Below are 18158 nucleotides of genomic sequence, written 5' to 3' on the forward strand. Positions count from 1 at the left end.
AGTGATGTGTTTGGTAGTTTGGTTTCAAAATTCTGGATCTGACCAGATTACAAGTGGGTTGCCTGGAATACAGGCTGCAATTGTGGCTTTATGTTTTTGCACTTGGTGGCTCAATTTTGGCGGACCAGGTCCACTGTAAATAGATCTGTGTTGGACGTGGAATGTGGGTGTGTGAGCAGTGCATGTTTTAGGATGAGATTTCCAAATTAGGAAAACTTGCTGTTTTGAATTGATGGTAGGATTGAGTGGTGGACTGGGTTGGGTTTTTTGCAGAGAAGCAGAAAAATGAGAATTAGAATGTGAAAGAGGAGGGATAAAATCAATACAGTTTGAGTTTTGACAAAGAAAAGTGGGAAGAGGGATGGTACACCTTCATGTGTGCAGAAGACAAAGGAAGTCTGGGAGACAATTAGAACAGGAGAGACAAAAAGTGAAGGTACTGGGAGAGATGAGCTTTTGGGATGAGGGGAAGACTGACTTAACTAAGCCTCCTGGGACTGGGGGTGCAGAGCACCCCAATGTGAAGCATCTCCCATTCCCAATGGGAGGCTTATGAGTGCATTTTTCTGTGTGAGAGCTTTGGCAAATTGCGGCTTGTGGCCAACTTTTCAAATCAAAGTGACATTACACTACGTGCACTCATTTTGAGACAGAAAGCTTAAGTGCAGAGGATAGCTGGGCATCTCAGCTTCATTGTACTCCGCAAATCATAGAAGGTACACCAGAGGGGAAGTCTTGCCCTTGCCCAGTAGTTGAGGTGTGTAGAGGATAGAATTCTGTATTGTTAGCCTGATTTCAAAATCAGTCTACAAACCTTGCTAAAAATTTGATGGCTGCTCATGCAGCTCAATTCAAGGATACTCTGGAAAATACATAGAGTTCTCAGAAAGACCTCACCTGTAAAGGCCTTGCTGAAGGGAATGCTTATGCAGTATTTTTTTCAAGTTTATGCAGGAAGTGTGCATGAGATTTCAAACCATCCGTGAAAAGCAGTTGAAATCAGGCTAACATGAACGTATTAAATCCACATGGAACTTTGGGGAATTTACATACACAGTTCTGGCCACACCCAAAAAAGAGAAAGTTTGAAAGGGAAAAGGGAGGACAGTGTGAGGTGGGAAAATGCTCTGATTGGCACCACAAGGAAGAGAAATTTCAGGCCTTTCATCTGGTACCACAGGTGTGAAGTATTTGTCAGGGGAAGACACCGGAAAGGGGGACGGGAAAACAAGAAGCCTTCACGCCAAAACTTTGCGATTACCTGCGAGTCCCTCCTTCGGAGGTCGCGCTTCGCGCGAGGGCGCTTCGCGCCAGCCCAGGCCACCAGGGCCCTCTGAAGCCAGGGACTTGTGATAAGTCAGAGGAAGAGTATAAATAGAGCACGTCGGAGAGAAGGGGGGGGTTCAAGGCGCCCGAGTTTCAGACTCATTATGGTAGCCTTGAGTGGGGGAAATGCTGCATCTTGTTCCAAGAAGTGGAATATCTGTAGGAGATGTGCTTGAGCTAATATTCAAGGAATTCTTTTGGGTGCATCAGGTGAAATGTCAGCAACTGAAGCTCCAAGTAACTGCCAATAGTCATCGCGTTTAAACCTTTCCAGGAGGGAAGATTCATCAGAAACCAATCCTACCAAGCCAAAAAAGTGCATGTCAGGATGCAAGGACATCATTGGAAGACGTACATATAGGCGCAATCGATTGCGTTTGGTTTGCCAGCCTTGATGTCAGCTCCTGCTTCGACCAACGCCTTGACCACCTCCGTCCACCCTTTGAATACCGCCCCAGATAAGGCAGATTGGCCGCGTTCGTTCAGTCGGTCTGGCTGGGCGCCCCGAGAGAGGAGGTAGCGCACAAGCTGGTCTCTTCCATGGTAGGCGGCAAGCATCAGCAGATTGTTCCCTTAAAGAAATCCAATGTGCAGTCGGTTCTGGTGAACGATTTGAACCGTGCTATGAAAATAACATGCTCAGCGACTCACCTGATGCGTTGGTGAGTTCAACGGGCAGGCCAGCCTCGATTGCTGACGTTAACAAGCTGTATACAAAATCAGATTAGTTGCCCATTAAAATTTCGCGCCCGATCAGATCAACCGTCAACGCAAAAACCAAGGCTGTGTCACAAGGAAGGCTCTAACGTAATGTCGCCGGCCCTTGCGCCATCAAATATCCGTTCGGCAAATGCGAGGGTGTCCTCAGGTAAAGAGCTTGGGCAGGGATGCTGAATACTGTTATTCATTGGTGGGATGGCTGGTGACTTGGAGCTCATAGGAAGGGGATTTCTGCTGACGAACAGTGGCTGATTGGTCAGAATCCACCATCCCCGCGGCGCGCGCCAATTGGTGCACTGGGTGCGCAGGAGCAGCACGGCAGGTTCTGTGGACAGAGCTTATTTCTTGGCCAAATTGAAACAACCACAACGCGATTTCCGTTCAACATCTCCACAAGGCTCGCACCGTCGTTAGAAATTCCATAGGAGGATAAAAAATGGTGCTTTACTTTAAATCAAATGGTAAGTTGTTCCTCGTTGTAATTTCTGCAGTATATGTCAATCTTTACTCACCGAACCTGTGTCTCTTTTCTGGACCCTATTTTGAAGCCAGTCGTCGATCCCACAAACCCAGTGACCCTGTAAGAACGAAACCCATCTCAGTTGATTCGTATCTTTTTGTCTCTGGTTGCTAATCCAAGCTTTCATGCTGATTTGTACGCCTAATTTCAAGATATATGGGTAAGGACAAAGTAACCAATCCTCCTTCTGATGGCCTCGAGCAAAAAACATCAATAAGCTTAATGCAATGTCAACCTACTTTATGGAAACATGCTTATCTAGCATGAGAACGAAGAATTGATTAAACATTCATGGGCAGAGGACGTCTGGTTTCATGTTGACAAGGTAGGGAGTTGCTCACTGAACGGCGGTCAAAGGCCATCTAATCTTTGGAAATCTCACGATGAAAACCATTGATGGTCAAATATGTAATGATGAACAAGATGATGACGACTTCAATGTTATGGCAAACCTCTAGCTATCATCCGCTCATGTTTACATTCGACTACCCAGCTCGATGCCCGACATGGAGGCCATCCCCGAAGCGTTACTACAGTTGAGCACCTTCACCTCTTCCTCCAAACGATTAAAAGGGTACTTCAATAAACCTTATCAGCGGCTTGTCTTCCTTTTCACACTCCAGGGACTGCACGCAGCTCGTCAAAGCAAACTCTATCGGTCAGTCTCTTCAAAGACTGCCTTTTGGGCACTCCGTGGTGTCCTTGCTCAGCTGTATGTTTGGGTCGATCTAGAGGGGAACAAGAGGGATAACCTTACCATAATTTGTGAGCTATCTTCCGTCTAACCTATTCGCGATCAGCTCTAAACAACCGAGTTGTCAGTCAATTTCGGTACATATTAAGTGATTGTTTGTGTGTTCAACCACTGTATATTACTTCGTAAAGTCACACCAGCTTCTAATCTGAAGAAAACGGGGGACATGGCGACAGGACAAGTAAGTTTTCACTCGGATAAGATTGTCAAACGTGTTCATGTCGCAACACGAGTCAACGCGATCGTCAATCGGCTGAATAAAACCAAAGTCGAGCGGTCGACTGCCGACTTGGAACAAGAAAAAATCGAACATGAGAAAGAAGTCAATAGACAGAAACGCGCAATTGCAGCCCAAAAAGTCAGTTAACTCCCTTTATTTATTACCTGGCTGAATTCCATAACAAAATTATTCTAATATGAGAAAAACATCGTCTCTTTCTTTCCTGGATGAATAATTAACCAGGCAAAGGAAGAGCAAGAACTTCAAGCTCAGAGAAAAGCCGAACAGGAGGCGAGGTCGTATGATAAGCTGTTCGAAAAATTAGAAACCGAGACCTATCGGGACAAGGGCGAAAAGGTTGAAGGCTTCGACAGCGACGATGACTTCATGTAGCATACTTCTCCTGGCGCTTATACGCACGTCCCAAATAAACATCTTACTCCTGTTTTGCGCCAAGCCACTGTATGACTTGTCGCACCCGGATTCTCTTGACAAACAGATCTTGTACATCTTTACGTATCTATCAGGAAAATGACTTCACTTTATGGTCCATCTCTAGTTCAAGCATATTTCAGTCGCACGTGAGCATTTGTAAGTACTCAAGAAGTAAATGGACGCATGCAAAAGACAGACTGAAACCGCCACGTATATATGATTGACCTCCCAAAAACAACATTGGTCAACAAGATGATTTAAGAAAAGACCAAGATCACTGACTCAAGGAACGTAAGAACAACAACAACAAATTGAAAGGATTACAACAAATAAAGCGACAAAAAACACCACATGTATGTGTGATGTATTAGGACCCAAGACTTAAGATCAAAAAAGGTAGGAGGGAATCAGAAAGAGATGGTTAAAGGAGCACAAGAAAAACGATGTAGAGAAAAAAAAACTACAAGTGCCTATAGCTTGTGGGAGGTGAAAATTTACTGATACAGTCTTTATGAGAAGTATATGTAAAATAAAACTGGTATGGGTATCCAAAAAAAGATCAATAGCGACTGCGATCGACCAAGGCGAGACTAGTAGAATCCTCATGAGCAGTTGTTGAGCTCAGGTGATGATGATGAGTACGTAGACGATGGAGACTCGCAGCACTGGCGCTGCTCTGGTCATCATGCTGTCGGTGATGAGAGGCGGGTGGATGAGCAGGAGGAGCGTTCTTTCGTGAGTGTGGTCTAGAGAGATTGGTATCATGGTTGTTCTTGGTCAGAAGATGTCGACTACTCTCGCTAGTCCGAACAAGATCGACCGATCGACCTGGATCGTTGGCCAAGCTCTGGTGATGCTCCCGATTCGGGTCGAGTTTCCGGCTGATTCCGCGGAGGAATTTCTGGAGTTTTTTGCGCTCTAGTTCGGTGATCTTGATCCCATCCAACCATTTCAACTTCGAATGAGCTTGTTGTTGGCCCTCCTGCTGGTGTTGAGGGTTGGAGCAGGTTTGGAGGATGATGGAGCGGTAGGTCATCCGTTTGAGATAGAACTCGTTAGGCAACGATTTGCGAAATCGGTCGTCCATCGAGTGCCAATCGTCTTCCTGATCCTTGTTGACAATCTGGTACTGGTTGAGATGAGGAGCAGTGTCTCCATCTCTTTCTGTGCTCCCATTGGCAACGGCTGAGGAGGGCGTAGAAGAGAGCAGGAGGGGAGGGTAAAAGGATGCACACATCGGATTCTGGCGCAGGTCGAGCAGCTCAAGCTCCGGCAAGCTCTCTAGCACGCTCAACAATCCGCGGTCCAGCGCCTTGACTCGCGAGCCAACGATCGTCAGGCGCTCTAGTCGACGGAGATTCTTCAATGGACTCAGATCCTTCAAGAAGTTGTAATTCAAATTCAAGGTCCGGATGTTCGGAATCAGATTTGCCAGATCGGCCGGGAGACTTTGGCATTGACACATGGCTAATTCCAGGTATAGTAAGTTGTAGAATTGGCAGGTTGGAAAGGCGGCTGGCAATGGGTTCCCCCCTAAATAAATTCTCTTGACATCTCGAACTTGTTTCAAGGTTAACGACCTGTACGAATCGAAACAACAAAAGAAGGCATGAATCAACACTAGATGCTATTGGTAGTTGATTAACGCCCATGTAACAAGACACTCACAATTCGCCGCCCCGTTGATCTCTAACGCTCAAGTTCTCTAACTTTCGCAGCGCACCAGCACCGGAAATTTCCATCAAATCATTGTTATCGATGTACAATGTCCTTAGATTGACCAGTTTGGAGACTTCTAATGATTCCAATCGGTTCTCATTCACCCTAAGCACCCTCAACTTTGGCATAGGCTCCTCGATCATCAATGAGTATAGTTGATTTCGATCTAAACCAGTCCACAGCCCGGTTAGCACAGGAAAGTAATGGAATCTCTTGTTTGGATGTGTCGTCGATTTCCTTACCTAGGTTTAACAGATATGTCGACCTCAAGTGATGCAAACCAGTCACCTCACTAATCTGATTCCGATCCAAATTCAAGACCTCCAAATGATCCCTGCGACACAAAGAAACAAGAATTGGCTGTTCACTACAAGCCCTACATTAGATATTTCTGGGACAAAATTCCTTACCAATGAGTGCATTCGAAGTTAATCTTCTTGATTCGATTGCCTTTTAAGCTGAGCTTAATCAAACTATCAACTGAATATAGACCTGAGACGTCCTCGATGAAGTTATCATCGACTTTCAACTCTCTCAGGTGTTTCAAGCAAGATAGTTCTGTAAGGACATAGGCGTCAGTCACATGCAATGGGCTACATAAAAAAAGAGATTTGGGAGACAAAAATAAGAGACTAACGTTCCAAAGAAGTCATAGAATTCTGACTCAAATCTAACTTTTCCAAATTTTGGAGATGACTGAAACAACACAACTCGTTGATCTGATTTTTATGAGCGATCAACATCCGCAAAGAGGACGGCAAGCCACTCAGATAATTCAATTGGTTCGAGCTCCTGTTTAAAGTTTATCGCCACGAAAGATCAGTTTTTGTTCCCGAATGTAGAGAGGTTCACGGACGGGGAAGAAGAGGTAACCAACAAATCGATTTGATCTAGAGCGGGCAAGATCTCGTTCAACCTGATGACCGAATCAATAGATTTGCCGGCCAGATTGATGACCTTGATGGAGTTCCAGAAGGGCTCAAAGGGCTCGAAATCAGTGACGATCTTGATCAGCTTAGAGTAGTTCAACTCGAAGGAGTAGTCCTCGACCAAGTTATTTGAATGGCTCGTAGTCGTCGTCATGCTCAGGTGATTGCAGCTACTACTTTTCTGTCGAGATGAGCGGGCTTGAGGGGTGGCCATTGTCGATGAATTGGATTGGCTCGTCGTCGTATTGGACGTCAACGATGACTTTCGTCGCACTTTTTTCTTGATCGAATTTATCAGAATCTTCGATGTTTGATGAATGCTAGCATGATCATCATCATTCTCCGAATCCGATGAACCAACATGATTCTGATTGTTCTCCTTTTCTTCTCCTTTTATGACTTTGTTACTTCTCCTGTGAGGCTCTTGCTTGACGCCTTCTTGACGTGGTTGCTGATGTTCATTCCTAAACGTTTGCTCATCTGAATCTTCGCCTTGTCCTTCATTTCCCTCGGCCAACCCAATTATCTTCCCGTTTTTTCGGCCGTCTTGGAAGCTCACCGAGCGACTTGGTCTCAAAACTCCAGTCATCGCGTTCGAATCCTCGGTTGACGATGAAGCCATACTCACGTTGGTCTTGTTGGGGCTGCTTTCATGGACGATCTTTAGCACTGATTTTGGTTTGAATTTTTCGCCCCTCCCGGCCAACCCTTTCTTCTTGCTGCTACTTGAATTGCGTGTATTGGCCTGATTAGCCTCTACCTCATTCTTCGCAAACTCATTTCGTTCATTTTCGACAATATATTTCAAACCTTGTGCTTCGCTCGTTTGGGTATCATCATCAATTCCTCCGGCCATAAACTTAGATCCAGATGAATCACTACCCCGTTTACTATTCAAGCTCTCGATATCTTTAAAAATATCGTCTTCTTCACTAGACTCCTCGGCTTCGCTTCCAAACTGCGCTAGATTGTTGAAGTTTTTCTGTTCCTCTTCGACTGCCCTGCCATTGAGGTGACCGCCAGTCTCCGATTGGCTGCGGAGTTTGACCCATTTGCCGATGGTCGAATCGAAGACCATCTTTCCCACCCGTGCGTTTTGCAGGAGTTGCTCGACGTCACCGGGTGCGATGGTCATCAGTCCCAGCTTCTGGTGGTGTGGATGCTTCGGGTCGTCTTCAAAGCCCTGGTGTTGGTCATGTGAGCTGGAGCTACTGTGTCGCGTCGTGGTACCTGTTGTGAGTGCAGGCGTCGGGGCGGATGTCATCGTACAGGCGGCACTCGAGATGGAGCTGATGCGATTGGACCTTGTGAACTGGTCGCGTGCATCTAGGGTAACCCGACCGATGGGCTCTCGTGACATAGGCTGAGTCGCGAATTGACGTCTAGAACCAGTGGTACTAGCTAGATTGGTGGACATGAGAGCACTAGAGCTCCCATACCCTGGATTTGCTTTATCTGACCCAGGTTGATGATTGCCGTGAGAATCACCGAGTGTTTGCCGGAGAAAAGCGGCAGCAGTAGTCGCCAAACGGCGGTGGACTGAATCTGATCGGCCATTGGACTCTAATTGATTTGGTAAATTCGAAGTCTCTCCGTGATCCTCCTGATTTTCACTTGTGATCTCCTGTCGGTGTTCTTGACCTTGCCCCTCCGCGTCCTCTTCTTCTGCTGCCTCGACCTGACGGTCATCCCGCGCACCTTCTTCAATTGATATATCCCAGTCCAAGTCTGCTTGCGAATCGTTTCGTGAGCAGTGATCAACTGGGTGGTACGGTTGCTCAGGGTCATGGTCATCATCGTGAACCTCATCGCGTTGGGTATGTCTAGCGGATTTTGGTGAGGTCTCTCGCTCGGAAGTCTCGGAGTAATCTCGTGTTTCAGCTTGCTCTTGCCGATCGTCTGCTAATGCGGACACAGATTTCGGAGCTTGAGATTGCTGAGTCTGAGAGGTTGAATTCAGCGGATGTTTGGTTTGTTTCGATGATCCTCCGAACTGTTCATGAGAAGATTTTTGTGGGAGGTTTGTGGGAAGATCAGCGGATTCAACTTCTTGACCGCCGTTGGTTTTGGCGCGTATTCGATCCATCAGCGCTTTAGCCTCGGCGAGTCGATCGCGAACAACCACCGGCACTGCCCGGCTCTTCTCGTGAGGAGTACCGGAGGCGGCGCTTGCGGGAACACTGCTCTTGAAGACTACCATTGGATGCGCGCGAGTAAAAGCTGCTGGACGTCGCTTAGCCTTCCGCTCGCTCATCACCGCCACTGAATCCCTCAAATGTCTATGGCGCGTTTCAAAACTGGACTGAGTGGATTCGAGTCGGATTCGCTTACTGCTTCGGCATGATTGTCGAGCATTTTGACTGACTGAGTCGTCGACAGATTCTGATGTCTCGCATTCTCGATGCGACGTTCGTGGACCTTGATATGATTTACGCCCGACAACTGGCGAAAGACTGTTGACTGCATAAGAGCTCGGTTCGACAAAGCTTTCGGCCCACTCTTTCTCTTCCTTCCATCTCTGACTATGGCTTGCTAGTGGTCGATATGGAGTTCGACCCGCATGGAAGGTACGTTGTTTGTTGGTCCCTGATGAGAAGATGATGGCTGGTGGGGTAGAATGTGCCAGTCCAATGCTGGTACTACTGTCGGTGACTTCTTCGCCAGGTGAGCCGAGGATGCTCTTAATTTTGAGTGGTGTATCAGCTTTACCCGGTGGGAGGGCAGAATTGGTAGATAGTCCTTTGATTTCCTCGGTCAGTTTGTTGAGATGTTTGCGAGTAAAAGTATCGTAGGTAAATCGAAAGCGCCTCGGAGCGGTCGAAAAGTCTGAGTTGTCAACGGAGTGATTTTCTGGTAAATCGGAGGGATGCTCTCGAGGAGGCTGGTGGGAGTTTTGTTCATGGGATGAGTCTGAATTGACGCGATAGAGACGATTGTGAACATCAAAGATAGGAGTTCGATGGGCAAACGGAAGGGAAGGGGGCCTAGAGGAGCTAGGGAGCGATCTTGAGTTTGCAACCGAAGCTTGTGAATGGGTGTTCTTCCAATCAGTCTTGATTGAACTTGATGGCTCAGTCTCTTCAACAATTTGATCCAGACGGTCGTCTCGAATATACCGCATTCGTTCGAGATTACAGCCAGGCGGGATCAGCATCTGTGGCTGATCATCCAATTGTTCGGGTTCATCGTCATATTCCTGTTGCTCATGTTCTTGTTCTTCGGGGTGGTGATTATGATCTACGATGGATTGAAAGGAGGGATTGGATGGCAAGTCTTCGTAATGGGAGCTAGAACTTGAGCGCGAGAGCGAAAGGCCGAAAGGAACGTTTGAGAGAAGAGATGACGATCGATCGATCGATAAGGAGCGAATTGAATCATTAGAGAAGACGCGGCCAATCGCTCCTTGCATTTCAGAGGGCTTGGTACCTCTAGAGATGGAGCTGAGGTTTGGATCTGAAGAGAAGAAGGAGGGGAGAAAAAGTGGCGGATCAGTCTGCAGTTTTCTTGTTTCAAATTTTGATGGACTGACGATCGGGATTGGATGAGTTTTGAATAGGAGGGTCGTCGGAAGAAGTGGCTGGGATGGGTTGTGCGGTTTGGAATATTTTTTGTAGCTGGGTGGGTCGTTTGCCGAGCAGTTCGTTGGTCATCCCATCGACGGCGGCTCTTAGCCATGGTGGTGTTGGTTCGTCTGAGGACTGCTGCTGGCTGTTGAGGATGATCGAGTTATCTGAGAGGGGTTTGGTTGAGGATGAGTGAGAGTGATCTGTCTGTGGATGCTGTTGTTCTGCGGAGTGTGAGTGTGAGTGTGAGTGCTTGAGGAGTGAGGCGAATGATGAGGCTGATGAGTATTTCTTGAGGACTGGGATGCGAGACTGGGAGTGGACTCGGAGTGAGGAGTGTTTGGAGCTTCGCTGTTCGTGGTCGGATGCTGATAGGTTGACCCATTCCTGGGATAGCTCGTCGGTGAGCCAGACTGGTTTCCCCGCCATCTTGATATTATTTGGTTCTGCTTTGGTGGAAACAGTTTTCCTTCTCCTGACCGTCCTGCGCATAGCCCCTCTTTGGCCCTGTCCCGAGTCTGTCACACGGCTCAGCCGTGAAACCTTCGCGGCCGATGTCTCGGAATCCGGAGCTCGCGTCGCTTCACGCGTTTCACTCTTGGCGAAGCAGCAAGCCAGGCAGGCTATAAACCTGTGAGGATACATCTCATCCCTATTCTGAATTCGTCGACCAACTATAATTTGTTTAAGAGTACTTTCAACTTCCACTCCAGCAATTTGCTCCGTACGCCACAAGAGAAAGTGGCCCTTTCAACTGGGTTTCAGCCAAGGTTATTCAATTGAGTATCTAAACGAACGCACGCCTTGGTTTTAGGTTGATGATGCACGTTAGACTGAGCAGCCATCGGGACTGCTGGGCCATTGGCACCTCCGGAACCTGACATGACATATCTTTGAGTTCTTCATTGAAGTGCACTCGGCCACACTCGCCTCGGGGACGAATCAACAGACACCTGTGAGGAGCTTCGTTCAAGATCAAGGGAGGCCTCCGCAGTCATCTCGATTCTGCTTTCGTAGCTGAATCATCACGAGAGCTGCCAACCGACTGTGTATTATTGTCAAAAATTCCTCAAAATGTTTCTATCAAACATCAGCTGTCAGCTTCTGTTGGGTTTAGGGTATTGCCGGCATTTCATGGTGTTGGCTCGGCCGGGCCTGTGGCCGGAGGAAAGGGAAAGCCATAGGCTCTACATCGATCATGTTGACCCGGGAAGACTTTCAGATATGATGGCTGAGCTTCAAGACATCTTGGAAGGTGGCCGAAACGATCATAAGCGCCCGCTGGAAAATGGGAATACACAACCATCTTTTATTGCAAACGGACAAAGTAAGCACAGCACAAACCTACAGCACTATTCTAAATCTGACTCCGGCTTATGTTGTTAATCTCGCTCAGTTGGTGCTGAAGCGTCATCAGTCCAGCAAACTGGTAAAAGGCAAAAGAAAAACTCAAGATAGCTCAGAGGACTGGGTACCTAATGTCACTTCAGGAGACGTCTTTCAGTCCGATCTCAATGGCATGTTCCAGAAACCCAGTAGCGCACAAGGTTAGAAAGATATATTTCCTCTACAGATTAGCAAATTGGGAACTGAAGTAAAAAAAAAAAACATGATTGGGAATAGGCACACTGGGCCACCCCACATATGGCTATAATCGTCAGCAGGGCCACCCCGCAGAAGAAAGACTAAAAAGTTCCATCTTGCCACTTCCAATTTCCAGTCATGGGAGCCCAGCTGAAAGCTTTCAAAAAGAGTTTTCAAATTTACCACCGGGTACAGATAATTTGTTTGAATGTTGGCAAAGAGACATCAGCATAGAAACAACCAGTAACCATTCTGAAAACTCAAACTCCGGGATCCTAGAGCACTGCAACAGGAAAAGTTTGAGAACATTTGATACTCCAACACATACACTCACACAGCCAGAACCAGAAACAAAATCACATAATTATCAGAAAAATGCCAAGAAAAAAATTAAATCCCGTCAGAGAAAAATTAAGCAAAATATTTTTCCCACAGAACTCCTTTCAAATCAAAGAGCTGATTGGAATGAAACAATAAAACGACTCAAATTGATTCGAGAAGGGTTTTTTGACTCCCAGGACCTAACTTTGTTAGCACATGGAATGATAAATGATCAGCTTATTGAAGGCTTTGTGGACAGATTTTATATGAAATCCATACCTCCAAAACTCCAAAATATTTACAATAGTTGGAAGAAATATGTAATCCCAAAATACCCTGTTATAGGTTTTCCAGTACCAAGATGTCGAGATTGGCTCATCCGGATTGTTGGTGAAGGAAGAGGAATAAAACACAACCTTGATTGTTTGAAGAATAACTTTAAACATATCATCAAGTGGCTCATCCTGATCAATGCATCTATTGAAAGAAGTTTTGGTCCAGAGGAATCAAATATAACTGGAATATCCTCAAATATAGAATTGTTTGATTGGTTGTTTGAGCAAGCATTTGAACCTAAAGATAGCTTGCCCATTTTTGGAATAGTTAAAAATGGGCAGGATTTGAATTTAAAGCCGGGTGAAGAGTTTGGAATAATTCAAAGAATATTGCTTGAGCAACTATCAAGGTACAACCCTGAAAATTATTCCCTTGAAGCTGCTGTATTGATCAGCAAGCTGTGGTACAAAGGTTCCAATCCAAGAATTTGGGAACACATCAAGAATTATCAGATAGAATGCAGCCCAGAAGTAAATATAGCTTTATGCTTGTACAAATCAATTGATGCAGGAACTTTTTTTGACCTTGGGGGTGAAGACTTCAAGAATTTTGAAAGCTTGGAGCGCCTGAAAGCTCCAAACCTAAGCAAATTTCCAGCAACCATGAAGCCTGCCAAGTTCTTCACAAGTTATTCAGATCAATCGATACAACCAATCATTGACCTTCCAAAGTTGAGACGATCTGATTTTCACTGTCCACCTAGCATATTCCCTGGCCTTCAAATAAGATTGTGGAAATCCAAAGCAACAGAAAGCATCAACAGTCATAAATACAGAATAGTATTTATGCATCAGAAATTGTCCTCTTCCAATGAAGCAAGACTTTTAGTTAGAATTAATTCACTGTTTACACATTTGCATATATGCCACAAAGATATCATTTCTCAACTCAAACATAGAGAGATCAGGATAGTTGAAAATGCATTCAACTTGTTTGATAAGTGGTTCTTGAATGTCTTACATGGAATAGAGGGAGACAGCTTTCCAATCTTTGGAGATGTGCACACAAAAAATGACCATAAATTCAGCCTGGATGATTTTGGGGAGGTTCAACTATACTTGATACAACAATACTTCACTGATGCAGCACCATACATGAAGGTCATTTGGATTTCCCTTGCCCTGCTTGAGTATTGGTACAAAATTTTCCACCCAGATTGTTTTTTTCCAACAGATAATGATTACTGGAATACTATGATTGAATCTTTAGCACCCAAATTATCTCATGGAGGTCAGCATTATTTGAACAAATTTGATGAAAAAGGAAACTTTATTGGTTTTGAATTCAATCCAGAAAATCCTGGAAGCCAGTAATGGCTTGAAAAGCAGGTCTTATAAATCTGCCATTCACGTAGTATCAACTCCAGAACATGATTGAAAGCTCACAAAAAATCCTTAGGCTTGCAGTTCACTCACATCATTAAACAGCTCCTTAGCTCCCTTTCAATCATAGATGATACATTCTTCAAGTTGCACTTTTTGTCTTTTTTTGCCTTGTAATAGATACTACTAGTAATTTAAATTCTTTGGTTCACTAAACACTAGAAATATCCACATGTTTCCTCCAGGCTTGTTTCTATGGAAGACTTTTGGAGATGTTGACATATGATATCTTTTCAGTGCTATGTACTTGAATTAGCAGGGCTTGACAAGTTGAAATACAGCCTTGATTCTCCAGAAGTTTTGCTAGTCAACTCTAGAAAAGAAGTATTCTTACACAAACATCCTTCACTGCTCACATCAATTTCTATTGAGTCAAATGTAATACACCTCACCTCAGCAACCTATAGTGAAATACTTTCTTTAATAAATTAAGACCGCTTGATCCAAATCTATGTAGTCAGTGTCACTGTGATTCTGATTCTAGGGACCTTTTCCAAGCATTGATCCTTTCTGCTTTCTTGAAGAAAGAAAATAGAATAGAGTCACAGAAAAACAGAGAGAATTTGCAATCTGGTAGTTTAAAGTTACCATTACCCTGCCAGAGGCAGTCATTAGGGGGTTTCAAATTTGGCCAGATGCGACTTGCATGCACTTTTGCAAGTTGGTGTTCAAGTAGGTTCAAGTTCATTCTTGAACACCGAGTTGCAAAAGTGCATGCAAGCCACACTGTACTACACCCCCTAAGCCTGCTTGAATGTATTTTTGAAATTTGGTGTTCAATAAAAGCCTTGAACACCAACTTGAAAAATTGCATGCAAGTCGTGGATGGCCAACTTTGAATCCCCCTATTATCCATACCCGTACCGGATTAAACCCCAGTCCGGCTTAAGGAGTCTTCCGCAGTCCTGCTTGGAAGTTGAACAAGCTGGCTTGCCCTGACGCGAAGCATTTCATCTCGAACTTATGAAAGTCCCTCCAAGGGGGGCCGAAGGGACCTCCTCGGAGGGACTGTGTTGAGTTAACTTTGATTTTATCTACTTGAAGCACCGATGTGGGCTAGGTCCTAAAATACATGAATCTGTCTAGCTGGATCAAGCTTCACATCAAGCCAAGCCTCGAGGTCAGCAGTGCTCGTCTAAAATGGCTGTTCATCATCCTTGTGCTTCGTCGAGACCTTGCTCCAACCGTCCACCAAGACTGCTAAAACCTGGCCTCCGGTCTGACGTCTCTTTCGCCAAAGCCTTGTTGCACTGGGTGCTAGGAATAGATATTATTATGGAACACATCGTCTCCTTCTCTCCGCAGGAACACCTTGAACAAACTTCTTGTCGGACCCATGAATTGACGGAGCAGCGAGGAAGGCTGTATAAAACAGCTGCTTGAAAACACAGTCTCTCCCTTCGCCAAAGAACTATAGGCACTCTTACCCTTCCCTCATTACCTAAGTTAACCTTTGGATTGGCCTGCTCACAATCATCAAAAAAAACATATATTTATAGATACACGATATAAAATTCGGATAACAGAAATGATTTCGAGCCTTTCTCTTAGTTTCTGGTGCAAGCTGTCTATCTTCTTTGGCCTTCAGGTAGTCCTAATAACTCAAGCAACCGATTCCCAACAGCCATCCTTGGAGAAACGTAGCTTCCCGTTCAGTCCCGGGGCAGCAGCCGGAGCGGGAAGCAATAGTGAAAAACCTCACGGGCCCCCAAAGGATCCATCCGAGACTCTCCCTGAGGAGTGCAAGCTCAAGCCACTGACACCACAAACTTGGGCCACCCTCCAGCTGGATAACCATCTGGAGAAATACCCAGGCGGGGCTAACATCACTCTATCGGTAGGCTTGCCGGTTTCTTGCATCGTGGAAGCGAGCACGGCGCGGAACGTTTATTAATGACTTCTTTCCACAAATTTCATCCAGCAATATGCCGCCTCCCAAGGAGTACCTAACTTTCAATGTGGTATAGGAAACTCATGCAATGCCGGGCAGGTAAGCTGTATAGGGTCCTTCTCCTCCAATCCAGCCCCCACCTTGACATTCATGCCCACAACATATCGACAAGAAAGTAAACTAACATGCCCTGTTTGTTCCTTTGCTCGCTTACCACTTCATCCAGCCTTGTTATCCAGTCGCCCCACCTGATTGGTACATCTTGTTTGCCGTCCAGCAGTGGAACGTAAAGATGAATACCATGCGATTTGCGATTGCTTATGCCATGAACTTCGTGAAATGTAAGTCTATCCATTTAAGGCCTATACAGGAGTTCTATCTGAGCAAGATTACTGAGTCTTGAGCGGCCCCTTACAGCAACGATGGCCACCTTATTTGCAGCCTTGTAAGTCTTAGAAAAAATTTCATGCCTTCCTGACTTAATCCAGTAGCATTTCTGCTGAGGGAGAAAGTATATGGCAATATGTAACTAGTGAGGAATTGAAATTGTTCCGGAAGAAACTGATGACAATTGTTGCCATCTTCAGGGTTCCGTCTATCGACACATACCAGCTCGACCGGATGAAGTTGAACTTTGGGGTGAACGGAGCAATGACAATGTGTTCAAACACCGTCCTGCTTGATCTCTTTAGTCTGTTCCACAACTTCCAGGACGCCACTGGAGACGCCCTCAATATCATCAACAACATTATGGGCGCGGCGATGTCTGTGGCTGGCGGATTGCTCCCTTCCCCCGATCCACCGGAGGGCCGCCAACGTGAGGGATTCAACTTGGTGAGCTTGGCGCTTGCTCTCGAGCTGAAGAAAAGGAAATCATACGCCCTGCGTCTTTCCAGAAATAATGTTATTTTCTGACTATGATGCTGGGTGTGGAAACATGACAGTGGGCACACTTAGAGAAGCAGATGACTGGATATGAGGAACTCCTGACGACCAAGCTTTCCAACGCCACTTCGATTGTCGAGACTTCGGGTATCAGTACCGAACAAGGGATCTATGGGCAGCTTCGCAACGGGAACTACATCAAGCCAGTCAAGTCAATCTTCCTTCCGATCGTAGAGGACGACATCAAGAACGTCACCATTGCCATATCCCTCGTCAAGATCTTGAGAACCCTGGTAAATATTAAACTTGCCTGCTGCTCTGAAGAAACTCCGCCAAGAAATACTTTCTCAATCTTCCTTTCTTCCTTCTGCATAAATAGGACGCTTTTGTTACCATTGGCCAAGTCAGTGCTCTCAGACCTTCAAGCATCAAATTTGTCTACATACCAGCACGGCTGACTAGGTCTGGGATCTTTACTTTTTTTTCGTAGGAGGTCTGCAACAAAGACGGGAAGGATGGAGCATTTGAGGGCGACAATGTATTATCATATTGCGACCGACAGGGCACGTAAGTACTCATTACAATGATCTACGTAGGCTATTTGAGATGCTCGTCTGATTCTACGGTTTTCTCTTGAACTCGGTCTTTTGCGATTGAAAAAAAGAATGTTTAATATTATTCGAGTCAAAGAGAAAAAGGAAAGTATGGAATTCTCGAACGCTTGGGCAATCGAGAACCGGTTCGGATACTCGACTCAACTTCTGACGAACGCATCATGGACTTGTCAACAAAAGTACGGAGGATTTGAGCCTTTCCCGTACAAAAACTTGTCAGTCTCTTCTCCCCCGCGAAAGAAATCGTTTTCTCGGTTTTTTTTCCTGATCTGCTGTGATGGATGTTTTTTCATGAAACAGGACTTTGCCCCGAGATGTCTTAGCCGACTGTATAATCAATCTGCCAGTGTGTGACTGTCGTGATCCCAGTAAGCTTTCTCTGGCTCTATCTAAATCATTACAAGCAAGAAGTCGATTGACCTAACTCCCCTCTTCCTTCGTCCTCGCACACGCCTTCCAGAAATCAAGAAACACATTCGTAAGCATGGCGTCATCGAAGCGTGTCGGAAGGCTGGGCTGCCGATCTGATCTCCCCTAACACATTCATTGGTTTCCAAATTTGGTTTTCATGCTCATTCCATTTTTTTTACTTTTTTGTTTTATCGATTTATATACACTTCAAAAATATCCCAGGAAATTGGTGTCAGTTGACATTTAGGACTCCAATGTGAACTGTGCTACATACAACTGCAAATTATTCCTCAAATAATTTTTACTTGGCAATGTGCACATTCACTGTGCATTGTTATACTGAAGTAACTGTTCAGTATGATTTGAGTTGAAGCATAAATATGTTTAATCAAAGTCTCTAGATATCAAATGGCAGCAAATCGGGGAGATTTTTCCATAGCAGTATTTATTGGGCATAGTTTGGATGAATTATGTAGCAACTTCATAAATATGCATGACTAATAGGGGGTTTCACAATAAGGATTCCCGCTTCCCGCGGCACTAAATTT

General features: G+C 45.3%; 4 protein-coding genes across 4 annotated transcripts; 2 read left to right on the forward strand and 2 right to left on the reverse strand.

The window, feature by feature from the left end:
* Nucleotides 1-1510: 1510 nt before the first annotated feature.
* On the reverse strand, nucleotides 1511-2234 carry PtA15_1A984 (uncharacterized protein; the record flags this gene model as incomplete). Its single annotated transcript, XM_053166068.1, has 4 exons — nucleotides 1511-1592; nucleotides 1682-1898; nucleotides 1978-2033; nucleotides 2134-2234. The coding sequence occupies 4 exons, from the start codon at nucleotides 2232-2234 to the stop codon at nucleotides 1511-1513; spliced, it is 456 nt and encodes a 151-aa protein (XP_053017197.1).
* Nucleotides 2235-2482: 248 nt separating this feature from the next.
* PtA15_1A985 (uncharacterized protein) lies at nucleotides 2483-3933 on the forward strand (the record flags this gene model as incomplete). Its single annotated transcript, XM_053166069.1, has 9 exons — nucleotides 2483-2507; nucleotides 2599-2626; nucleotides 2719-2737; nucleotides 2829-2891; nucleotides 3025-3101; nucleotides 3190-3224; nucleotides 3299-3331; nucleotides 3452-3678; nucleotides 3784-3933. 9 exons carry the CDS (start codon nucleotides 2483-2485, stop codon nucleotides 3931-3933), a joined length of 657 nt encoding a protein of 218 aa, XP_053017198.1.
* Nucleotides 3934-4534: 601 nt separating this feature from the next.
* On the reverse strand, nucleotides 4535-10615 carry PtA15_1A986 (uncharacterized protein; the record flags this gene model as incomplete). Its single annotated transcript, XM_053166070.1, has 8 exons — nucleotides 4535-5555; nucleotides 5644-5860; nucleotides 5937-6028; nucleotides 6105-6252; nucleotides 6332-6486; nucleotides 6572-10076; nucleotides 10153-10402; nucleotides 10487-10615. 8 exons carry the CDS (start codon nucleotides 10613-10615, stop codon nucleotides 4535-4537), a joined length of 5517 nt encoding a protein of 1838 aa, XP_053017199.1.
* A 4722-nt stretch (nucleotides 10616-15337) lies between these two features.
* On the forward strand, nucleotides 15338-17727 carry PtA15_1A987 (uncharacterized protein; the record flags this gene model as incomplete). Its single annotated transcript, XM_053166071.1, has 11 exons — nucleotides 15338-15646; nucleotides 15731-15799; nucleotides 15927-16041; nucleotides 16118-16145; nucleotides 16288-16534; nucleotides 16645-16878; nucleotides 16965-16988; nucleotides 17076-17152; nucleotides 17250-17414; nucleotides 17500-17567; nucleotides 17660-17727. The coding sequence occupies 11 exons, from the start codon at nucleotides 15338-15340 to the stop codon at nucleotides 17725-17727; spliced, it is 1404 nt and encodes a 467-aa protein (XP_053017200.1).
* Nucleotides 17728-18158: the final 431 nt, after the last annotated feature.

This window comes from Puccinia triticina, chromosome 1A (assembly GCF_026914185.1).
Source record: "Puccinia triticina chromosome 1A, complete sequence".
NCBI lineage: Eukaryota > Fungi > Basidiomycota > Pucciniomycetes > Pucciniales > Pucciniaceae > Puccinia > Puccinia triticina.